Here is a 24,890-nt window from a genome sequence, read left to right on the forward strand (position 1 = left end):
CAGAAACCTGCTGGGGCCTCTCTTAGCTCAGTCGGTAAAGGCGCAGCTACAAAGCAAGACCATGCTGGAGGTGGCTGGGTTCGATTCCCGGTCCGGTCTAGGAATTTTTCGGGTTGGAAAATTTCTCGACTTCCCTGGGCATAGAAGTATGATTGGACTTGCCACACAATTATACCAATGCAAAAATGGTACAGGCATCGAAAGCTCTCAATTAATAACTGTGGAAGTGCATCTAGAACACTAAGTTGAGAGCACGCAATAAGCTAATATGCGATATGCATTAAGCTTGAAATGCGAAGAAGAAGAAGAAGACAGAAACCTGCTTTCTGGTCGTGCTGCCAAGTTAAAAATGGAATTTTATGCAAATTGTACACTGACCTTAACCATCCGTCCAATAGGCCTTATGCATCTGAATCACTTTATTTTCTAGCCGAGATGGCAAGTTACACTGAAAACTAATCTTATTTAGACAATGAGTCACTTTAACTCATTCCTATGGCGATATCTCTAAAAGCGTAGTTTACTCATACACTGAGTGATCTACACTTTCTGAATTTTTCCCATATGAATGAGTAAAAGTTACTCACAAACAGGCATGGAAAATCATTTACATTCATTTCATGCATTCATTTACATTCATTCGCCTCTAAAATTTTTCATCAACCGCAGTCCGCAAAATGATGTTCAGAGCTTTTGTAGGTTTTGTTATTAGCTACAACTTTTGCCAGTAACTTAAATCTGTATCTCTTATGCATCACGAACTAGAGCGGGCAGAACTTGATACTGTTTTTCAGTGAATGTAAAATACATTCACTGAAAAACAGTAGAGACTTCTGTTCGCTCTGGTTCGTCATGCATAAGAGATACGGATTTGAGTTGTTAACAAAAGTTGTAGCTAATAACAAAGCCTATAATAACTCCACATATCATTTTGCGGAATTCTGTTGATGAAAAAAGTTAGGGACAAATGAATGTAAAGAATGCACGAAATAAATGCAAATGATTTTCCATGCCTGCTCACAAATTAGTAAAATTTACTCTCTCTCTGAACTAGCTTCGTTTCCAATGTAAAGGATCATTTTTTGAGTATTTTTTTTCCAAAAAATCACTGAATAAGGCTGTGTTCCATTTGGAAAATTTTCACTTAGATTTGACACTTCGAAAATAAATTAAGATGTTCGAAAATCCCTCTGTTGTTGATCGGCCGATTTTCGAGAAAGCGTCTGTCAAAATTGATTCCTTGTCTGTCAGAAATAAGTCTGCTGGAATAGCAGGTTTATTTGAAAATTTTCCATCTGTCAAATTTAAGTAAAAATTCACCAAATGGAACACAGCCTAAGAGTGCATAGAATCGCAGTAGGCATTGTTTTTCAGAATAAGTTCATTTGTTTACATCATGGCTTCACCGGAGCAAGCACGTCGCGATTCGATCCTGCACGCTCGAAACAAAAATCCCGGTCTATCCGCTCCTGGCAGTTTTCGATCAAATTCCTGGGCAAAAAATTTATACCTCGGTTGACCGGGAGAACGTAAAACCAAAAAGAAGTCTGAATTCCCAAAAAAGTTCCTGCAGTTCTGCAGTTTTGGGCTGAAAAACGAAACTTTCGTTACTTCTGTGACCATGAACCAGCAAATTTACCGACCTACGGAAGAGACTACTGCCTATTCTGGAGCAGCATGAGGTGGATTGTCTATTCTGGCCGGACTTGGTAAGCTGCCACTACTCAAGTTCCACCCGACAGTGGTACAGCGAAAATGACGTTCCCAAGGAGATGAATCCGGCCAATACTCCGGAACCAAGGCCAATTGTGAAGCACATACTGAAGAAAAAGGGTGGAACTGCAATCGGCCTGAAGAATTTCAAGGGAAGATTAAATATTTCTCAAGTGTGAACAGGTGCAAAAGATGACGGGCCTTGTACGAAGCAAAGTTCTTGCCAAGGGGCAAGAAAGCTGCTAATTATGAGCAATTTCAGAGTTGCTTTTGAGGCACCTCGAGTAACTCAAATTTCTCAGTGAGCAAGATCACTGTCATTTGCTTTCTCACTTTTCGCATCACAACAACATTTGGAGGTGTGAAGCCGAAAAGCTGCTGTTAAGCAAAACAACAACAAAAACCGGGCTTCAGGCCTGCAACTCCAGGCGAGTATGATTGCGATTCTGAACTTTCGGTACCTAAAGTTTCTTCCTTCGGGTTTCAGCTCCCGGGATCGCTCCTCGAATAGTCTCCGGATTTATTACCAAAACGTGCGTGGGCTGAGGACTAAAATCGACTTGTTTTTAATGGCTGTTGCGAAGGCAGAATTTGATTTGATCGTACTGATGGAAACGTGGCTATATGACAGAATCTACTCATCGCAACTATTCGGATCACGCGGTGGAGTCATTCTGACTGCTGTCTCAACGAGCCTAACCAGCTACCTAAGTACCTCGCCAATTTCCAGTCTACTGGAACAGCTCTGGATTGTCATGGAATTTCGATTGAGTCTACACTGGGAGCTGGATTGCAGTGATGCTTCACCGACAGCGGCACACCATTCATTGACCATTGATGCTTCACCGACAGCGGCACACCATTCATTGATACAAACGACTGTTCAATTTCGCAAGCCATCGCTATCGAAAATACACACATTTTCTTTACAACCGACACGTGAGACGCACGGAAGCGAAAAGTTTTTGGTCGTTTGTTAACTCCAAACGGAAGGAATCCGGGTTGCCAAAAAGCACTTGCAAGACAGCAGGACTGTCATCTGATCACTCAATGCGCGCAATGTACTGATTTTCTGAAATAAACAAAGTGAGAATCAAGCAAACACAAAGTTTGCTTATCTTTCACCCTGCGCAAGTGTCAAGCAGCAGAGAAGAGAAGACAGACACACACCCAGAAATAACAAAAGCTCAATGTGTAGCTATCGCTCCGACGGCTCCGACGCAAAGAGTGCCACTCAGTGTAGGGTTGCAAATGGGAAACCCAGCAAAAAGACAAAATTATTCTTCGTTATGCCCTGCTGCATCTCCTACGCTAGCAGTTGTGGTAAGCAAAGTCTGCAAAGAACCTTAAAGAAGACATTAACGCTCGTTGTATTATATTCGCACCCTGCGCCGCACGGAGTGTACCGCTCATTGTGTGGATCGCTTTCTCACAGATTAGTTGGAAGAGAGTGTGCGAAGTAAATGGGAGAACCACACACTCTTTGTCGAGTGTTGTGAGATGCATGCACAAAGTTGCTTTGCTAACACTCTGAGGTGCTTTCCAGCCCTGCAAGACAGTAACAGCAGCAGCAGCAGCAACCAATCGGTACAGAGAAGCAGATGAAAATCCACGCGAATGCACTGGCGACGAAGGCCTCTTTTGGAAGCTTGCCCAGCATCGTTCGAACCGTTTTCTGGACAAATTCTGGAATTCACATCGTTTCACAAGACTGCGAAGGTGGTAAACGGAGTAAGTCAAGGAGTTAACAGGCTGAAAAATCGATGAACATCGATTACATTTTGAGGTACATTGAATTACTCGCGAGTTACTCACTGCAAAAAAGCAACTCAGAGCAAAGCTATCTCACCCCTTGGTTCGAGCAATGGCCTATGGTAAGAAGGAAGACTGAAACTATGCTCTTACAATACAGCCATTCCATAGCAAAATGATATAGTGATTCTCACAATTTCGGTAGTTTTGTTCCTTACCGAAAAATATTAGACCCGTATTTTTTATTTTCTCATTAGAGTGACCAGTTCCATGTTAGAGTGGTCAAAAAAATCGATTTGTTTCTATTTTTTTTTTCAAAAATGACATTTTTTTAAATCATAACTTTTGAACCACTGGGTCGATTTGAATTAACAAAATATCAAATTAAAGCTGGGCTGGGTACAGCTTTCATCGTGATGGGCGAAATGCAGAAGCGCGTGATTGGGTGGTGGCCAATCGATAGCAGAATGTGCAAGTTGAGGATCAAAGGCCGTTTCTTCAATGTCAGCATAATCAACATACACAGCCCTCACTTAGCAAGTGACGATGACGATAAAGACGCTTTTTACGCGCAGCTGGAACGGGAATACGACAGCTGCCCAAGCCATGACGTCAAAATCGTCATCGGTGATCTTAACGCTCAGGTCGGCCAGGAGGAGGAATTCAGACCGGTTATAGGAAAGTTCAGCGCTCACCAGCTAACGAACGCCAACGGCCTTAGACTCATCGATTTCGCCGCCTCTAAAAACATGGCCATACGTAGTACCTACTTCCAGCATAGCCTCCCATATCGGTACACCTGGAGATCACCGCAGCAGACAGAATCGCAAATCGACCACGTTTTGATCGACGGAAGGCACTTCGCGGACATTATCGACGTCAGGACCTATCGCGGCGCAAATATCGATTCGGACCACTACCTTCTAATGGTCAAGATGCGCCAAAAACTTTCCGTTGCCAACAACATTCGGTACCGACGCTCGCCACGGTACAATCTGAAGCGACTGAAGCTGCCCGAAGTCGCAACTGAGTACGTGCAGTGCCTCGACGCAGCGTTGCCTGATGAGGGAGAGCTCACCGAAGGCCCTCTTGAGGACTGCTGGAGCAACGTGAAAGTAGCCATTATCAGCGCTGCTGAAGTTGGGTTCGTGGAGCGGAATCGACGGAACGATTGGTTCGACGAATAGTGTCAGACGGTTTTGGACGAGAAGAACGCAGCGCGGGCGGCGATGCTGAAGCAAGGAACCCGTCATAATGTAGAGCGATATAAGCAGAAGCGAAGACAGCAAACCCATCTTTTCCGGGATAAGAAGCGCCGCCTGGAAGAACTGGAGTGCGAAGAAATCGAGCAGCTGTATCGTTCTCAAGAAAAACGCAAGTTCTACAAGAAACTCAACGCATCCCACAAAGGCTTTGTGCCGCGAGCCAAAATGTGTCAGACCATCTTTCGCCGTTTATCGCCGCTAGCAAGCAGATTTGTGGGAAGTTATCAAGTCTGGACGGGCGATCGACAACGGACCAAATCTTTACGTTGCGGCAGATCTTCCAAAAGTGTCGTGAATATCAAGTCCCTACGCACCACCTATTCATCGATTTCAAGGCTGCCTATGATACTATTGACCGTGAAGAGCTATGGAAGATTATGGACGAGAACAGTTTTCCCGGGAAGCTGACCAGACTGATCAGGGCTACGATGGATGGTGAACAGTGCTGCGTGAAGATATCGGTTGCGTTATCGGACTCGTTTCAAACTCGCAAAGGACTTCGACAAGGCGATGGTCTTTCCTGCCTTCTGTTCAACATTGCGCTAGAAGGTGTTATGAAACGTGCGGGCTTTAACATGCGGGGCACGATCTTCAATAAGTCCAGCCAGTTCATCTGCTTCGCTGATGACGTGAACATTGTCGGAAGAACGTTTCAGGCCGTGGTGGAGCAGCACAGGGGTATGTGAGAACGGTGTATGGAGGCGAAGGATGAACCAAGAGCTGGCGCAACTATCTGGCGAACCCTGTATCCAGAAAGTTGCGAAAGCTGGATGGGTACGATGGGCGGGACACGTTTTAAGAATGCCGGACAACAATCCCGCAAAAATGGTGTTTGCTTCGAATCCGGCCGGTACAAGACGAAGAGGAGCACAGCGAGCAAGGTGGTTAGACCAAATGGAGCAGGACCTTGGAGGTGTGGGATCGTCAATTGGAAATTGGAGACAAGCAGCCACGGACCGAGTGAATTGGCGTAACATTGTGATGCAGGTGCAATCCTGAGGGATGTCGGACCAGGATAAGAAGAAGAAGAGAAGTAATGTAACCATGTTACATCCGATATGTATCAATGGAGACGCAGGGTAATCTAGTCGTATTGGAGTAATGAGCGAAATTTCTAAACCAACCACTGAACCAAATTGGACGTAACAACCTCCAAATGAAAGGTTCCAGTTTTGGAAGCGGTGAACTGGTTCCGGAGATATGGACGGAATAAGATCCGAAAAACACGTATTTGAGGAATTAAGTCGTGTTTCTCGGGAAGTACTGAACCGAATTGGTGGCAACAAACACCCCCCCAAGTTAGCCCCGTAATGTGGGTAGATCACCTCTTCGTGGTAAATTACGGGATGTAAGATCTACCACCGATTCCTAGTCCTGACTACTTCAAACTAGGGGAACAGGATTTTTCAGTAATCCAAGGAACACATCACATCCTTGTTACTTTTTATGCCTTGTTGATATTGACAAGACTCGGCTTTGTCCACCGAGGGTGATCTTGAAACAAGGAAAAAGTAAGTTAGTTAGTCTTCATCTATGTGATTCCTAATCTTCTATTCGTTGTTCCCTAGTTTAAAGTGGTTAAGACTAGGGTTCTGATGCATGGTCATTATCGGTGTCATTCCTTATTTTTGTTGCAAAGGAATCCAATTTTGACTGACAAAGGGTCGCGCCTTTGGAGAGTGTTTCAACTCTCCGAAGGGTATAAATATCGGGAAACCAAATTAAAGGTACAATGGTCCCATACAATACTTATGCATATTTTTGTAATTGGAAAATTGGTTTATTTTGGTTATTAGATATGACTGGCAAATGTTCCGAATTGTATGGGCCATGAGATTAAATCCGATCTGAAACGAATAAAACCTATCATGTGACACCTTAAATCACTTAAGAATTCAAAAACTAGTCATTTGAAGTATCCACACTGGCCACATCCGGACATGTTCCGGGTACCCCCGAGAAAGTGGTCGCTTTCTGACTTGAACCAAAATCCATCATGCGACACCTCAAATCACATGAAAATCCAAAAACAAATGCAGTGGCCAAGGGGTAGGTCACTCCGCACACCAATCTTGGGTCATCGGTTTTTCGCTGCGATTGTTTGTAAAATATCCATCCCGGCAACCCGGTATTTCTGACACCTTGAATGTTTTGGTTTGGAATCGCAAGGATAAATCGGATTGAGGATGAAGCGGCAAGTGGCGGGTGTGCGAAATTTTGGTGGTTTGTGTTCCAGAGGGTAATAAAAGTCCTGTGTTTTAGTGCTTTATAATGCCCTCAAAGGCAGACCAGAATCCTAGCTTTTCGTGATGTGAAAAGCATTGGTCTATCAGCGGCAGGAAAGAGTTGGAACCGGTGGGGAGCATTGTAAGAGACCGACTATAGAGGATGATAAATAGACTTCTTTAGTTTGTTTTGTGTGAGGTGCAGAATTATTTGAATTAAGAGTACTAATGGGGTCCTATCTGCCTCTTCTCTTGTGCCCACTCTAGAACCTACATTTCATATTTGGATCTGCAAGCAAACTGCTGGTCTGAGTTCCTCTGGTATACTCAATTAGAGAATGTTCCTGAAAATACAGTCAAACAACACGTAATGTTGTGAACAACTTCAATGGCAATTGTCCAGCAGTGTTCCCATTTTATTTACAACAATCCAATGCCTACGAGACTGTGACGAAGGTGTGCCGAAGGTATGTCGAAGGTATGCCGATGAATGTGCCCAAGCTGTGCCGAATCTAACTTATCATATCAAGTGTCCAGCATCACAGTAGACACATTTGAACATGTCAAGACCAACAATTGAAATGGCCTCAACTCCATTTTGTAAACAAACCTTGTAAGGCCATTTTCTCGCGAACCGAAACCTACATTCGGAAACCTAAACCACAATCGGGTAGAGAAGAATTTCCCCTACCTGTTCATTCTGTTGTTTTGCCTTGGCGGACTTCGGTTCGCGAGAAAATTGCCTTCTAAGGTTTGTTTACAAATTGGAGTTGAGGCCTTTTCAATTCTTGGTCTTGATGTTTCGAGTTCACATGAAATCAATACAATAGAAGAGTTAGATCTCGCCACAGGTTTAACATAAAATTACACATTTAATGTGCGAGAGTAGGCTGTGCGTGTGTTCGAACCTGACGTTTGTTTTTTTCCGTCGAGTTTTTTTAAATCTATAATCGGTTACTGATCTGGCCATAACGAGGCGCAGGAGACAATTTCTAGTTCCTCATTCTAGGTCCCTATTATTTACCGCTGATAAGCTGTTCCGAAGCCAAGTAGAACCTCAACGAGGCGTCCCATCATTTGTCCCATCATTAGTTCCATCATTCGTTGTGTCGCAGCGTTGAACCTGACTATTGGCCACGAAAAGGCTTGCCAATGCACATCAAAACTCGGCTACATACATCCGAACATTTGTTTATCTCAAATCGAAGGAAGACATTCCGCGCAACTATCATAAACCGGACTAGTTCATGTTGATCTTCGCCAAGCTTCGTCTACAATTTGGTCTGGAGTTCGTTCCATTTTGTAAATTTTTATCTTTTCAAACCAGTAACTTTGGGAGATCACCTTTTTGTGGTGCGTTACTGGTATAAGATTTACCACCGAACCCTTGTCGTGACAACTTCAAACTAGGGAATCAAACTAGAGAATTTTACATGTTACTTTTTATGACTTGATAATAGTGACAAGACTCGGGTAATGTAATCCTTTTCCCTTTGACCTTCTCCTTTTCCTTTCCCTCTTCTCTTTTCAGAAAGCGAGTAACCCTGCTTAAATCCTTTTAAAACCAATTTGATCACAGTTGGGAGGAAATACTATACTTACATCAACATGAAGCCTTAGTGCGATATTTTATTAGCTAGAGAACGTTCTGAAGAGGATAGTTTGATAGTCTAGGCAGTGTGAAAATTGAGCAGAAGTTGAAATTGAGCGAAGGGCCTTTAATGCGATAGTGATAAAGGTAAAGAAGAATTGCATTATATCACACCATCGCATGGGAATGGATGCCCAGTTCCTTTTCCCTTTGTCCTTCTCCTTTTCCTTTCCCTCTTCTCTTTTCAGAAAGCGAGTAATGGCGCTATAGCCATTAGTGATAAAAGCTAGGACAAGAGTTAGTGCTCATGCCCCAACCGTCAGAAGAAAATGGAGCATCACTTAACTTTCTTGCTTTGATGCTTCCAATGACCAACCATCATATAATTACCAAAATCGGAACGTACGGTACGAGATGTCCACGTTTCATTGGATTCTGAAGCATCGTGTTTAAATCTTCGATTTAAACAGGTCCGATGTTTTCTGAATCATCTTGCCCCTTAAATGCTGCACAGTAGGCCTGGCCGTTTTGATATGTGTGACGCATCTTCGATGTGAAACATATCAAATAGAAATAGAAAATGCTTTCAAGAACTGGCTGTGTTGGTGTTAGATTAGATTAGATAAGATAAAATTACACGTTTAATGTGTTTCCTTGTAGAATCCTTTTTCTTAACATAATTCGCAATTTCAAGAGCACAAAGCTTACGAGGTTTTGACATCTGTAAATATCAGACATTGTTTGTTTCTCTGGAATAATCAACAAGTAGTAGTATCAGCTACTTGTATCCACAAAAACCTTAATATTTTGAGTTGTGGAATTGCGAAGTGTGATGCGAAACAAGGAATCACCAATCGCTGCTCCTTTCCGATTTGTTTTAGTTTAATTAGCAAGATTTTAAAGTTGCATGGACTGTCAATCAAAAAACTCATTGGTGTGAATTCAAATGTTCTCTGATCATACACACTTAGAAATAATTACTTTTACACGAGAGGTAATCCATATTGGACGTAAATCTTGGAACGTAAACAAACATTTCATGTAGGTAAAATAAAGTGTTCTCAAACCGAAACATAAGCAACTCGACAAAGAGAACGTTTGATTGAATTGATTTTCACGTTTCTTTCAACTGATTCTTATGTCAAAAGGGCCGCTTACATGTCATCAGGGAACTGAAATTAACATGTCTTTTTTGTAGTGTGTACTCTATCATTTGCTAAAAATAAGACCTAGTTTCATGAGCTGTGTGAAAAGTTATTAACAAAAGCGCAATTTGTGTAAAGAATGAGCATGCCAACCCTGATCCCAAGCAGGGTTGCTTGCACTCACTTGCTATAAAAAGTGTTTTCGCAATTATGAAATCATTAGATGATATAATGATATTTGGTACATGTAAGTAACAACAAGAGGATGTAAGGTATGTGTTTGACTCATAAAACCTGTCAATTCTAATGTTTGTTGGTACCTTTTTTCTTCAGTAGGCTGCACTGTTTATGTGATAACCCTTTTTAATAGAAACTAAACGATCGATTCAACCTCTGGTGGTGAATACGAGAAGGTCAAAAAGAGTGTTGTGAGCAGAAATGTTTGTCTTGAGACATAGGAAGCGGGACACTTTTTTACTTTTCCTGATAAATTGATTCATCTGAGATGCTCCAAAAAGATGCTCCAAAAGTTGAAAAATTTAATTCTGTAACGGTTTTGCAAACATCCTGCTGGTGTTCAGGAATATTTTTGTTGGGAAAAATGGAAAATTAGAAAAGTGCCTTAGTGGTTATGATCTTCCGAATTTCTGGTGTGTGAATAGTTAAGATACAAATCAGTTCAGATCTGTAGAAAATCGTACAATAAGATAAGTACCGATGGAAATTGGCAAGATGTTGAATGAAAAATTCTTTAATTTTCGTTGTGAAAAATAGTTATTCTGATGTAAACAACCGGTTTGGTTGACGTATCTTCTCTAACTCGCGTGGCGCACTCTACGTTGGTGGTGCATTAAAAAGGCCTATTATAGACAGGCATGGAAAATCATTTGCATTAATTTCGTGCATTCATTTACATTCATCTGCCCCTAACTTTCTTAATCAACCGAATTTTGCAAAACGATGTATGGAGCTTTTGTAGGTTTTATTATTAGCTACAATTTTTGTCAACAACTCAAATCCGTATCTCTTATGCATGACGAACCAGAGCGAACAGAATCCACTACTGTTTTTTTTTTCAGTGAAACAATTACATTCACTGAAAAACAGTAACAAGTTCTGCCCGCTCTTATTCGTGATGCATAAGAGATACAGATTTGAGTTACGGGCAAAAGTTGTAGCTAATAACAATACCTACTAAAGCTCTATACATCGTTTTGCGGAATGCTGTTGATGAAAAAAGTTAGAGGCACATGAATGTGAATGAATGCATGAAATGAATGTAAATGATTTTCCATGCCTGATTGTAGATAAAGGTATGTAAAAATGCTTGAAACATGTTAATATATACCATATTGTGAAAAATGTAAACCAGAGGTAAGACGGACCACTTTTGACGGGGTAAAAGCACCGACAAACCGACATGAATGACCATAGCAAATTCAATAAAATTTCTGACCAAAGCACGCTACTGACATCTGGCTCCGTTTTCGCGGGAAATATTTAGCTAAACCATGAACCCGCCTGCAAAAGTTATGAATTGGTTCGTGTCTGGACAAATTATTTTGATCTAGATCTTAAACTCCTATGGTTTTGACAGTTCGGATCACTGCACATTTAAATCGGCCGTTTATGATTTTAGGGCATAAGTCAGAATTAAGTGTCATGTCGGTTTGTCGGTGGTAAAAGCGTCACCCTTCTTTATTGCGTAGTGACTTTGATTGTAACTGAAATGACGTTTTTTCCAGATCAAGTTCTAAGCTACATTCATTCCTTTTCGCTATAATCAAGAATAAATACCTGGATTCATCCATATGTGGTGACCATTCTTATTAATTTACTTAATAAATTCTCCCGGGAGGTATCCGGGACACGTCCGTGAGTCGTCAATGTGTCTCATTCTCATGCGATTTTATGTGTCACAATATAGGTTTGTACCGTTATTGATCATTTCTAGACCTATGTTCGCCGAACTTATGGTCACTGGAAACTGTTCCGGTCATATATGTGGAACAAGTTCAACAAGATTTCAAAGATATTCAGTTATGATCTCTGTGACCATAGTACCTTTCATGTGGCGCTTGTTGCGACCAATGTTGTGCAATGGTCTCTTCTTGTAACTTACAAAGTACTAATTATAATTATAAAATCTAATGATTTCATAATTCCGAAAAACATTTTTTTATAGCAAGCAACCCTGATCCCAAGTTATAATTTTAGATTTATAATGGTTGTGTTGACCATGATTTAGACTTGTAGAATACTGTAAAACCGATATCCGACCAAGGAACTGTCCGGGTTGGATTTTTTTTTCTTGACTTTTAAACATGGTATGAACGTGTTTAGATATCTCTCAATTAACCGTTGTAAAAATGCCCAAAGACAATCACTAAGCTTAAGACAAACGCATAGCTCTACTTGGGAGTTCTTGGTTTAAATAAGAAAAACATTTACGTGGGAGAAAATTAAAGGGTAGTTGGCTTGTCCACTGACGCTGTTTTATGGTACTCACGAGTGTTCATATTTTTCCGATCTATTACAATTCCTGTGCCTTGGTTACGCTTATGTTCAAAAACATACCTGAAAATAAAAAAGCAAAAGACAAATGTTAGTGATCATTTCAATACAATGCTAAAGAAATTGTATATTCTTTGAGAATCATTCAGCATATTTTCGACAAGCCCCGATGTTTTGTTTTCAAGCTTTGATATGAAAGGCCCCCATACAAATATAAAAAAATATATAGAAATTATTTTGCTGATCTAGACTACGCAACAGTTTTCATTTTACAATTGTTAACCAAATTTGGCCAACTGAAACTAGAATTCAAAAGCAAACAGCGAGACAAATCCATTGAACGTGAAGTTGGTAACGATGGAATAATTTTCATATGAGGAACCATTATTGGTCCATTTATGAATATCGATTCAATCAGAAGAACCACAAGCCATTCGTTTGAATATACAGTATTGAACCTAAATGTACCCAAAAAAAAAGGGGTGCCGAAATGCTCTCACCCATGCATACAAATAGGTCCCGAACGAACTTGAACTTTCCACCACACCGGCGTCGACACACCATTTCGGTTCAACCAACGCTTTGAAGTGGTATGGACCTTCCCGGCCTTCTCTCTAATGTCTCCGAAAATCACCGAACTCCGATCGAACACGGAAGCATCAACCGTGCATTATTTTTCCACGCCAAACTGCCTCTCCCTGTGGTTGTTAAAGTACTCCGTGTCCGTACACACCATCATCAAACCTACTTTCATTGCAAAAAAAAGAAGTAAATACTCCTCGCTATTCGTGCCCATTATATTTTTATGAACCATCTGCGCTGCGAGAGAGGGAGTGGGTTGTGATGAGGACCACAGCATTCAATTCATATTTGCACATGCGAAAACGAAAATACGCAAACAGGGAAGTATGTAGGTCCTACCTACCTACATAAATGTAAACCAGTTTCGAACGAGGACGACGACGACGACGGCGGTTTCGCGGTGACCTTGAGTTGCGTTCACAAACACTCGCACTCACACTCACAGAAAAAAGGTCCTTTCTCTCCACTGTTTTGGGTTAATATTTTCTTCCGTGATTGTTTGAACGCGGGAAACGAAGGATTTCACCCCCCGTTTTCTTTTTTGGTTATCGCTAGCATCGAACTAACGCGTTCCATACAATTGTAGATTAAGGCGAAACGTGTTGGGGATTTACTCGGTTGAGTTATTACCTTCAATGGAAGAAATTTCATCGACCCCTTTCATTCAATTCGACTTTCAGCAGCGTGACTCAGAGACGTTCGTGGCGAGTTCAAGTTCATCATCTCGGAGCTCGGATGGACGGTGAGAGGAAGAAAAAAGTGTCAAGTTCACGATCAGTCATCAATCCCGGGAACCCATTCCGGCTGAGATCATTCATCTCGGATTTTTTTTCCCGCGAATTGCATAATCAGCAAGCGGATATGATTATTTCACAGCGCGCCAAGGCATCTAATTTTCTTTAGCCAACAAGCGTAGCTTGAAGAAATGAGCTTCGGAAATTATTCACCGCCAGTAAAGTGGAATTCGCCCACCACAACAATTGACACACAAACACACGTTGTCCCCCCTCCCCCCCGTCCTCCAAGGCAGAGTTTTTGTTTGTGTTATTCAGAATCAGAAGAGAGTGTGTAGAGGCCTGCCGCGCCTCAGGAAAGAGCGCGGAAATTCCCGCAATTTCCTGACGGAGCGCCGGCCCCCTACACCTAAGTTTGGTACGGCGCAATTTGTATGAGGTGTTTACCTTCTCAAGAGAAGCAGGGTGGCCAGATTATTTTTTTTCATTATCGGTAGCTTCTCAAAACTTTTATCGGTAGTTATCGGTAGGCCGTCTTAAGAAGGCTTCCCGAGACTTAAAACCTTTGTGAGCGGGGAAAGGATGAATACACTCAACAAATTTGTTACATAAATTTCACTGGAAAAAAAACGTTACCTTCAGATATTATAAACTATCAGAAAAGTACATGACGTTAATAGAATTCATTACAAATCATATTAAAAGCAATTTCATAAGCTTTAAAACTAAGATGAAATATATATAAATTTTAAGTGAATTTCATGTAAGATAATTTCACATAGATTCTACATGAATTTAGAGTGTGAAAATTTCTGAGTGGTGATGGCATAAACAAAACCTAATACGGCGTCCGAACGGTACATTACTGACGACCGATTGCTAGATTTGCAAATTCCATTGGATTTCTTGAATTTTCTGATAAGTATTTTGTTTTTATTTTCGTCATCATACACCATTTACTAATCATATATTTTTGTAGAACGAGGAATCGACGAGTTTGATTTCCTTACCATCTCACCCGAAAGATTGGCAGAGGAAGGGCAGCTGGCCGGGGGCGGCTGACAGTTGCATTGCATTGGATTGACAATAAGTTTTTTGTGTGTAAAAAATAGCTTAAACATGTCGATTTAAGAAACCATCTGCATTAAGCTGAACAATAAAATAAATAAACAAATATCTATCCAGTTATTTTTATTATTTCGAAAAATCATTTTAGAACGCCTCACAACAGTTTGGATGCTACGAAAATTGTTTTGCTAAAATTTAAGTGAAAGTGTAATAAAATTCACTTAGAAAGTACTATAAAAACTATGTTGCTTTCTAGTGGATTGGGGAAAGATCTTTTCACTTTGAGTAATTTTCACTCAGATGTTACATGAAAATATAGTCTAATTTACTACCTATTACAGTTTTATGTGGATTGAAATTAAAACTTTAGAGCCGATCTACATATGAAAAACGTAAAATTTATGTGAAAAACTAGATGGAAAAAATCTATGTATGTTTTCATGTAACATCTAAGTGAAAAAATTTCTGAGTGTATAAATGTACGCGCAATTTTGGACTTTTGAACCGAGCCATCAGTCCTTCAATCTCACACGTTGGATAGTCTAATCTAGAGTCGGTGTATAATGAGTCACACCAAGAGTGAAGCCAAGTCTACCTTTTGAACTGTCAAACCGGCCACCTATCGTGCAAAGTAAACAAACATGACAACGCTATGAAAGGTCCACGAAAGGTATTGCAATAAAATATAAAATATAATCGAAGAAATGATCATAAACACGCAGTGAGCATTTGTTATGGGATACGTTTGGTAATGATCAGTAATGAGAATTTCTACTATTTTTTGCTAAGATAATTTGACAATACAATGATACAATGATTTACTAAAAGCCACAATTTTCTTCTCTCGCTAGAAGTCATTTGAAGTTTATGTAGAAGTCCTCTGTTGCCAAGTGAAAAGAAAGGGAATCTTTCGAAAACCGTGATGCGAGTTCAACTGTTTTTCTTTTGGCGTGACTCATTATACACCGATTCTAGTCTAATCATAAGAAATAAGTGTGAGTAGGACGAACGGAATACGGAACCAAAAAAGGGAGAAATAAAAAAAAGTGCAAAAGTTTGTTTTATTGCAATTGAAAACTCAACTGAATCATAAAAACTATGCTAGGAGTTGTTATACATTCATCACTGAGTCTGATGTATTTTAACATTGTTCTTAAAATTAAGAATGTGTTATGAAAAAGTATGGATCATTTTTATGAGATTACAATGCTTGACGATAGATAAGAACAGTAACTTCATTTATTGCGTCTGAATGTTTGGCTCCAATTTGACAAGCACATTGAGTGAGTCCGCGCAATACTCAGGTCTCATAACCAAGCCGTATTTAGGAAGACTACAGTGTTAAGACATCATCTTTCTATCTCTTATGGTTCATGAGTTATGATTATTTTAAACAAGCAGGTTAGGGTGGTCCCTAGAAAATCAGCTCTCTTTTAATATATTTTTCAACGTTTAATTCTCGTAAAAAATTTGTTCCAGATACTGTTAGAACTTTTTCTGACGCACATTTTTGCTGAAGTTGTTATCTCTTTTACTTGAAAATTTATGGCTAGTTTTTGCTTTTAATGCTTTGAACAAGAAACGTGTAACGATAAGTTTAGAACCCTTTATAGTGACTTAATAGTTTGAATTAGTTTGCGCCTTTGATTAGCCTACAGACGGGATAAGCAACAATCTGCTTGACCCGTTTTTCTCATTTCCTTTACTGCTCGATTTGTTTCAATCTGATTATTTCATTTTCATTATGCAGCGTTTGGTGGGGCAATGGGAGCGCAAGTCAATCCAAAGTCGAGTATAAAGGACGGGTAATGGCTGAATAGTCTATGCGGACCACTTGAACGCCATGGGAAAAGGAAGGGATTGAAGAGGTCGGTTATTGGGGGGTTTTGAGGAAATGATACATAGTACTAGATTTGTGTTGCAAAATGTAAAGAAACCGAAAATCCATCTCCCACTGATTCATACTTTCACATATATACCAAATTGATATTTTAAAGCAACCATCAAAATAAACAGACAATATATGAAAAGGCTAGTTGCCTCCCTAAGCGGACCCCCCGCATCCTAACTCTTTTGTTAATCTACTTAATGTTATTAGGCTGTCTAAATTTTCTTACTTAAGTTCGTTAAGTATCTAAACTGCTATGTAATCTAAAATTTAACGTGTTTCAAGTAATTTTGACTTTGATCTATATTTATTATAGCTTAGATCACCCAGGTGACACCTTCAAGTGACAAAAATGCTTCACTTTGAAATTAGTTTCCTAGCTGATTTTTAAATTATATAAGGTATATGCTCCAACTACACTCACACGTTTCCACTATGTCGTCCCACAAAATTACGTATGGATATGTCACAATAGAAGCACGCCACAGTGGAAATCCCGAGCCATAGTTCAAACACTTATCCCAAACCAAAATGAAGCATATATAAGATTAGTTACAATACCATGGTGGTGTTTAATATTGTTCCTTGAGTAATGCTTCAATGAAAACAACAATGAAAGCTTGTCACGCAAATAGAAGGAGCACCGTTGAGCACTTTCTGAAATATTTCAATAGTATAATTCCCTTGCAAACCCAAATAAATCTATCTGCGTAAAAATAAATAAAATAAGAGTGATATGCGGCAAAACCCGCCAGTATCGCACCCAACGTCAGTGCCTATACGTAAGCGTACTACAACGCGGCTTTCAAATAAAGGAGTAACAAGTGTGATACTATCACTTCAGACTAGAACTTTGGTTCTCTTATGCAATGGTTCATCAGAGAGGGGAAGCTCAGTAAGCCTCATCGCATGCTCATGACGCTATTCTGTCACGGTATGAGCCAACGATGCCGGACCTAAACCAACCGTCTCCAACGCTCCACTATGAAGCATTAGATTAGGCCCGCCCACCAACGTCCAGGTTAAAAACTAGCCAAGGGGAGGGATTTGTTTCAATCAGATTATCACTTACTTACTTACTTAACGACCCTGCGCACCTCCAGGGGTGCAAAGGAACTCTGTGAAAGATTTCCATCCTGGGCGATTACTAGCTTTGGCCTTGACCTGTGCCCAAGTAAAATTTCGGTCAACGTTCTTAATTTCACTGTTTAGGCTCCACCGCCACGAGCCTCTGCGTCTGCCTCGGCTGCGATGTCCTGCTGGATTCCAGTCCACTGCTTGCTTGCAGATTTCGTTTCCGCTCCGTCGTAGTGTGTGGCTGACCCACCTCCACTTCCGTTCACGAATTTTTGTCTCTATCGGCTTCTAATGGCACAAACGATGAAGCTCGGAATTTGACATCCAATTGTGGGGCCACCAAACACGAATTATGTACCGCAGGCATCGGTTGATAAACACCCGCATCTTCTGAGTGTTCTCCGCTGATACACACCATGTTTCACTGGCGTATAACAGCACAGACTTCACGTTCGAGTTAAAAATTCGGGTTTTTGGTGCGTTGACTTATCTGGTTTGATCTTCATAGGTTTTGTAAACTCGCAAAGACAGCCCTAGCCTTCTTGATTCGTGCACCTATGTCGCTCTTGGTCCCGCCGTCCGACGCTATCTGGCTGCCAAGATGTTGGAAGCTTTCGACTTTCTCCACTGCTTACCCAGCTACCGTGAAATTGGAACGGTTTTCCGTGTTGACATCCCACGATTTGGTCTTGTTGACGTTGATGGTTAGACTTGCTTCAGAGGAGCATTCCACAAGGTCGGCGAGCTTACTCTGCATGTCAGAGCGTCGTTGTGCTAATAACGCAACATCATCAGCCAAATCGAAGTCGTTGAGATGCTCCATGGTAATAGGCTGCCACAGCATCCCACGGTTCGGTACATGGTCAACGGCTCCAACCATGATCTCGTCGATTACGATGAGGAACAGTAGCGGTGATAATATACATCCTTGCCTCACACCCGCGATTACCCGAATTGGGTCAGACAAAGCTCCGTTGTGCAACACTCTGCATGAGAAAGCCTCGTACTGCGCTTCGATGAGATTGACGATCTTATCAGGGACTCCCTAGCGTCTCAAAGCGCCCCACAAGTTTTCGTGGTTTAGTCGGTCGATAGCTTTTTCGTAGTCAATGAATACCAAGTACAGGGACTCTTGGAACTCATTGACCTGCGCCAAGAGAATGCGGAGCGTGACAATATGGTCCACACAAGATCTTCCACCACGGAATTGTGCCTGCTGTCGTCGGAGAGTCGCGTCGATCTTCTCCTGTATCCGATGGAGGATAAATTTACATAGAACTTTGAGAATAATACACAGTAACATGATGCCTAGCCAGTTGTCGCATACATCCCCCTTCTTGGGGACTTTTTCCAAGACGCCCTGCATCCAGTCGGCCGGAAAGGTCGCGGTGTCCCAGATTTTGACGAATTGTTGATGCAACATTTGTGAGGATAGCATATGCGATCGACCCCCGGGGCTTTGTTGGACTTCATACTTTGGATGACTGCTTCTATCTTCTGCAATTATAGAGCTTCAGTGTTGACGCGAGTAACGCGCCTCACCCTGGGCGGATCATGCCGAGATGTTGATGGTTGGTTGACCGTTGAAACTTCGAGAAGTTGTTCAAAGTGCTCAAACCAACGTTTCAACTGCTCAGTGGGGTCGGTGAGCAACTGTTCAGTCGCGTCTTTCACAGGCATCCTCGGGTTTATCCTTGCGTGAAAGGCGTCGTGAAACATTATAAAGGAGGCGGATATCGCCAGTTGCTGCGGCTTTTTCCCCTTCATCAGCCAGGGAGTAGACCCACGCTCGCTTGTCCCGTATACAGGGGCGCTTAACTTCCCTCTCTAGAGCCGAATACCATTAACGGGCCTCGTTCTTGGCTCAAGAACCAACCAGGAGATGATGGTCAGACGCGATGTCAGCGCTGCGTTTATTTCGAACATCAAGAAGGGTCCGTCTCCATTTTCGGCTGATGCAGATGTGGTCGATTTGGTTCTCTGTATATCCATCACGGGAGACCCATGTGACTTTATGCACTGGGCGATGGGGGAAGAGCGAACCCCCGATCACCATGTCGTTGTTGCCACAAAACTCTGCAAGCAGCTCGCCGTTCTCGCTCATATCTCCGAAACCATGGCGTCCCATAATGCGCTCATAGTCCGAGTTGTCGATCTTCGCATTGAAGTCATTCCATGTTCCAATTCTTGTCCGTTGTTCAACGCTAAAAGTCGTTGCCATAAAATCAATTCGTAATCTTTCACTATTGGTTTCTATAACAATTTGAAGGTTTCGTTTCGGTTAAGGCGACGCCACTGAGTAGGTGGTTGGCCTAAGGTCTCCGCCGTGATGGGACTGTTATCCTGGGTATAGCTTTCAGGGAGAAGCATTTCGTATTCAACCGCTGGATGCCAGTCAGACGCTGTTTGAGCCGCCCCTAACATGGAGAACAGACGCTAGGGTTTTTTTAACCTCATCCTCCGAAAAGGATGCAGCTCTCCCTTCGCTGTCAGCATAGGACCAAAGTTCCCACCGGGGTTGGCTACCCGATCTTCCCTGAGGCTACTCGTATCCCAGCCGACGCCGCGGGGAGGAAGGGATAGAAGTTACTGGGCAAGAGCCTAACGACCACTTTCACTTGCGTGACGGGTCTATTTTATAACCTTCAAGTACGCGAAGTAACGGTGGTACGCATTATCCCAGTCATTTACCAGCCCTGTATGTATCTGATTATCACGGGAGTTGATATACTTCTTTATTAATAATCCACAATATTACGACGCAAAATATTTCAAAAGGCCAGCTCAAGGACATAACCAGATTTGTTCGTCTAATAAAAATCACGGTTCTTTGTGAACAAAGAACTATTGCTTGTCTCATTTCGGAAAATTTAAAATATTAGAAGACGTGAGTTCTAGTGAAAATTTTCACAAAAAATTTGTGCCAAAGCAGTGTGGAATAAGTAAAATCTATTGAAGTTGTGAAAGTGTAAATGTTCGTTAGTTTAAATCTTATTTTGTAGATAGTTTATCGAAAACTTTTGGAACTCGAATTGTGAGATCGCCAGAACTACACAATAACTATGTAATGCCATGAAATTAGCATTTTTAATGTTAATTGTAACTTGTTGAATTCTAATTTAATAATAATAATAAAACTCGCCGAAAGGGGCAAACCGTAAACTAAACCTTGTGAAAAGCACAGGTAAGAATTGACATTGTAAAACAAGCGTCAGTACGTTAAGGCAACATATTTTCACGTTAATAGGAAACCCATTAACGTGGGTGTCGGTGTCGGCGTCTGGTTTGACGTCAGTGTTGGGAAAAGTGGGACCTTCTTCAACAGACTCTTGTTGGACGAGTCGACACGAGAAGATCTTTCCGTGTACGGTGGGCAGCATACGTATCGAGAAGCCAGCACGGTAGTGGCTGAAACACGAACATTCCACGCTCGACCGGAGACAACTCTACTCCTGGAATTCGCTAAGGGAAGGGATGTCCCAATGAGTGGGGAAGAAAAGCCCGCCTTCAATTCACGATCTGTTAACGACAGGAAGTTGGCAATTCCACTCTCTCCATCCAAATCGCTTCAATCGGGTGCCCTGGTTTGACCGTCCCATACCCAGCATATAATGTGTCATATAATAATGGAATGAATGTTAAGAGAACAATAAAGGAAAGATCTCACCCGATATGTTGCAAAGGAATCCATGACTTCACGGCGATTTCGAAGAGCTCCCATAGATTAGAGGACGTTTTATATCCTTCTGCAGTTAAATAAAAACTATCGTCTCTTGAAGACTCTTGATAGAACTACACGATGAAAGCGTGACATCCGAACACGGTGAACCGGCCTCCCAGGAGGCAATGCAATTCGCAGGCACACTTACAACCGCTGGTTACAAAAAACCCTGCCGTTCAAAGAAACGGATCCAATTAACGGCACTTTCGCGGGAATCGGTGGGAAATTTTGTGATTCGGAATTTCCACTGAAAATGAACCGGGAATGCACGAATTTAACCACATCCAACTGCGAAACACGTTCAAAAGCACTTTTAGAACACTTTCGATCGAAAACACTTTATTTTTTTTCAAAAATAGTTGCGAACGAACCAACATCATAAACTGAAATTAAAATTATCACTCGGGTTTTGTTTGCGGTGAAATGATATCATATTGAACTTGTTGATGCTGAGCGTCCAAAAAGTTACGTGAGCACCAATTGATAACTATATACATTTTTACATCGTCAGCGGCCGAATAGCCGGCATCCAGGTGGCAGTAGACACGAAAGCTCGTTGACGAAAAGCGAAAACAGAAGGCGTCCCAGGTTACTTCCTTGGGGAACGCCGGAAACGTTCGTGAACAATTCAGAAAGAGAAGGTTTAATCTTAACGAAAAGCGAAGGTAAGGTAAGATTTGAACCACGAGATGGATGATCCAGATCCAGATTTGAACCACGAGATGGATGATCCAGATGGATGAACCACGAGATGGATGATCCATCCAGAGTTTTTCAAGCTGGCTCACAAGAATGTTGATGTCTACTCGGTCAAATGCAGCCTTGAGATCAGTGTAAACAGCGTCGATTTGTTCGCCAGAGTCCATGGTCTGAACGCAGAGCGACACGAATTCGGTCAAATTGGTTGTATCTGACCGTTTTGTGTAGAATCCATGCTGAGCCGTGGAGATGTAATTTTTACAAGAGCTGAAAAGCGCCTCATTGATGATGATCTCGAATACTTTGAAGCAGCAACATTGCCGTTTAATCTATCTTATATCAAAAAGACTGTGGAATACGATGGTGCTCTCAAATCAAACAATTAGTTGCATCCACTAGAATAAATCGCGTCTTAAGGATTCAGTTGCAAAATTAAATTTAAATCTGGCAACACTGTAATAAAAAATAAGAGGTTGTATCCAAGACACTCCCGTAGATTTGACGTTGGATTACGTGCTCGGTACCAATATTCGGCGACTGTGATAGGGAAACCACTTTTTTGCAGGCAATCGGTGTTAATTTTGATCACCATTGCAAACAATTGGACATTTGTGTAATTTGCAATAGTGACCTATTGAAAATTGATAAAACGTTTATCTTAGCAGCATTTGTAGAAAAATTTCCAATCGATTGGATTGTTTAGGATTAAAATCCTTCCGCTATTGACAAAGTTGTAAGTTTTTTGAACTTGCACCCCCAATATGTTGTCGAAAGACGCAAACCTATGTCAAAAAAAATCTTGGTGGTATTATCAAGGAAGAACGCTAAGATCAAACAGATCAATACCCCTTCGTATGCAAGGTGTTTTGTGCTTATGCCCCTTGGTAAATTTGAAATTTTGCGCTTTTTTTTATCAAAACAATCACACCAAAATAAAAGATATCCCATTTTTGTAATTACTCGATTATTAACTAATCGATTGTTTTGTGTTCGCTGTGCTGTCATTTTCTTTGATTGAAAATGCAATCGCTCTGAAAAGACGCAAATAAGCCTTTGTCGTCAAGTGTTTCTTAAGTAAAAAAAAAAGGATGAGGAAACGATGGAGAAATCAAATCAAAAATTAATTTAAATTGATTTTGAGAAAAAAATTCAAACTCGAATGAAATATATTTGGCAACACTGTGCAAACATAATAATTTCATAATTTGATTCTTTGTTTGAATTTCTTGTGAAAACAGTACCACATTATCAAAATAGGAAGCAGGACTTACATGAAAATCATGAACAATAGAAATGCTGCTGAACCGAGGGGTGCTCTGATCGGCATAAGCATTTGGATTTTTAAAAGTTATTCTGAAATAATTGTCTCCTCCAAATTTGAATCTCACCGGAAGATGTCAATTTTACTTGCCTCGGACACTTGACGCGGAATGACCCATATAGACATGTTTTGCAGTGTCAGGTACTTTAGTTTGAAGTCTGTGAAAGGGATTTTTTGGATTTTTGACTGCACTGTCACGCCATGCAGAAATTAGATTTACTCGTTCTTCTTGTTGGCTTTTGGCGCTTCCCATGCGAGACTTTTGTCTGGTCTCAACTAAATGTTGAGGCACTAAAATTAATTTCCAAAGCAGCTTATTCTAGATTTTTTTTCTCACAGTTGGCAACACCCTCCGTGGTAGTCAAGTGTTTTCCCAGTATGGGGAAAAAATCGTTGATTCATGAAATTCTCAGAAACTTCGCTTTTATCTGAAAAACGGGTACTACCAACGGGTGCACACAAATTCTCCGCTTTTGCCAGGATATAAATTATTTATTTATTTATTTATTTATTTATTGTTTAGTAAATCATCTGACAAACAGTCTTAATGAATATCTAAATCATGTTCATAATTTACAATTATAGGGATAAGTGCAGTCGTTTTTGAGTAATCGAGCAAAACTTTGAGAAAATTTTCCATACATTCTTAGATTCAAAACTACCAAGCCCATACATTTAAAAGTGGGTGGCCTTCTAGATGTGACTGCTGTCAGAAGCTGTTTTCATCGGTTAATTAACCATTAAGTCAAGCTTCTGCATTCATTTTCCATCAGATGTCATTGCTGTTGATTGCGGTGACATCTATCGGAAACTACACAAAATCTGTTTTCCGTTAAATGGTCACAGGGGACAATGCAGTGCAAAACATTTCTGGTATCTCTCTGGCATTTGGATTAACATCCAAAGTCCCTCCTTTTTACATACTCTGCACAAAACCTTCTTTCTGAGCCCCACTTCAAACAGTATTTCCCGCCATTTTTATGAATAGGGCGAGGCTTAGAAAGCATATCTTGTGCAGAGTATGCAAAAAAGGAGGGACTTCGGATTTGCTATGTCAAGTGCTCTATTTTGTAGTCTGTGAGAGGGAAATCACAAATCGAGTGTCATCAAAATTGTTGGCATGTTGAGAGATTGAGCTCGCGAGAGAGAATTTTCTCTCTTAAATTAAATTTTTTTTTTGGCTCTCTGGGGACTGATCTTTTTTTTTAATCATTTCCCTTCACAGAGTTGTTTTCAGAATTCCTCTAAAATAAATTCGAGAATCTTTCCAGACTTCCCTTGAAATTTAAATTATTACAGTCAAGAAATTCTATGCAGAACAATCCTTACAAAAATCATGGAAATTATCCTAAGATTTACTGTGATTTTTTAATTATTCTTCCAAGAATTCACTATAAAGCTTCTTTCATAATTCTATTTACAAGTCGCTTAAATTCTCCATACAATTCACAACAGAAAAGTCTGTTAATTCTAATCTGAATTATTTATATTTTTCACGATGTGTTAAGCTGTTTGGGAAGCTTGAGAAAATTATTCAAAGCAGATAAAAAGGAACGATCTCATCCAAATAGACAAGCAGAGCACCTCTTAGCTCA

General features: G+C 40.9%; 1 protein-coding gene across 2 annotated transcripts in view; it reads right to left on the reverse strand.

The window, feature by feature from the left end:
* Window positions 1–24,890, reverse strand: part of ken (ken and barbie) — a 73,314-nt gene that overhangs the window by 16,740 nt on the left and 31,684 nt on the right. The window contains exon 2 of one of the 2 annotated variants that reach the window (XM_065221920.1): window positions 12,201–12,268. The exons of the other annotated variant lie outside the window; for it this stretch is intronic. Coding sequence (XP_065077992.1) covers window positions 12,201–12,210 — 10 coding nt within the window. The 5' untranslated portion in view covers window positions 12,211–12,268. The remainder of the gene's footprint in view (window positions 1–12,200; window positions 12,269–24,890) is intronic. 2 annotated transcript variants of the gene reach the window in all.

This window comes from Ochlerotatus camptorhynchus, unplaced genomic scaffold (assembly GCF_037179485.1).
Source record: "Ochlerotatus camptorhynchus isolate MF236.1 unplaced genomic scaffold, CSIRO-AGI_Acam_v1.1 ptg000150l, whole genome shotgun sequence".
Taxonomy (NCBI): Eukaryota; Metazoa; Arthropoda; class Insecta; order Diptera; family Culicidae; genus Ochlerotatus; species Ochlerotatus camptorhynchus.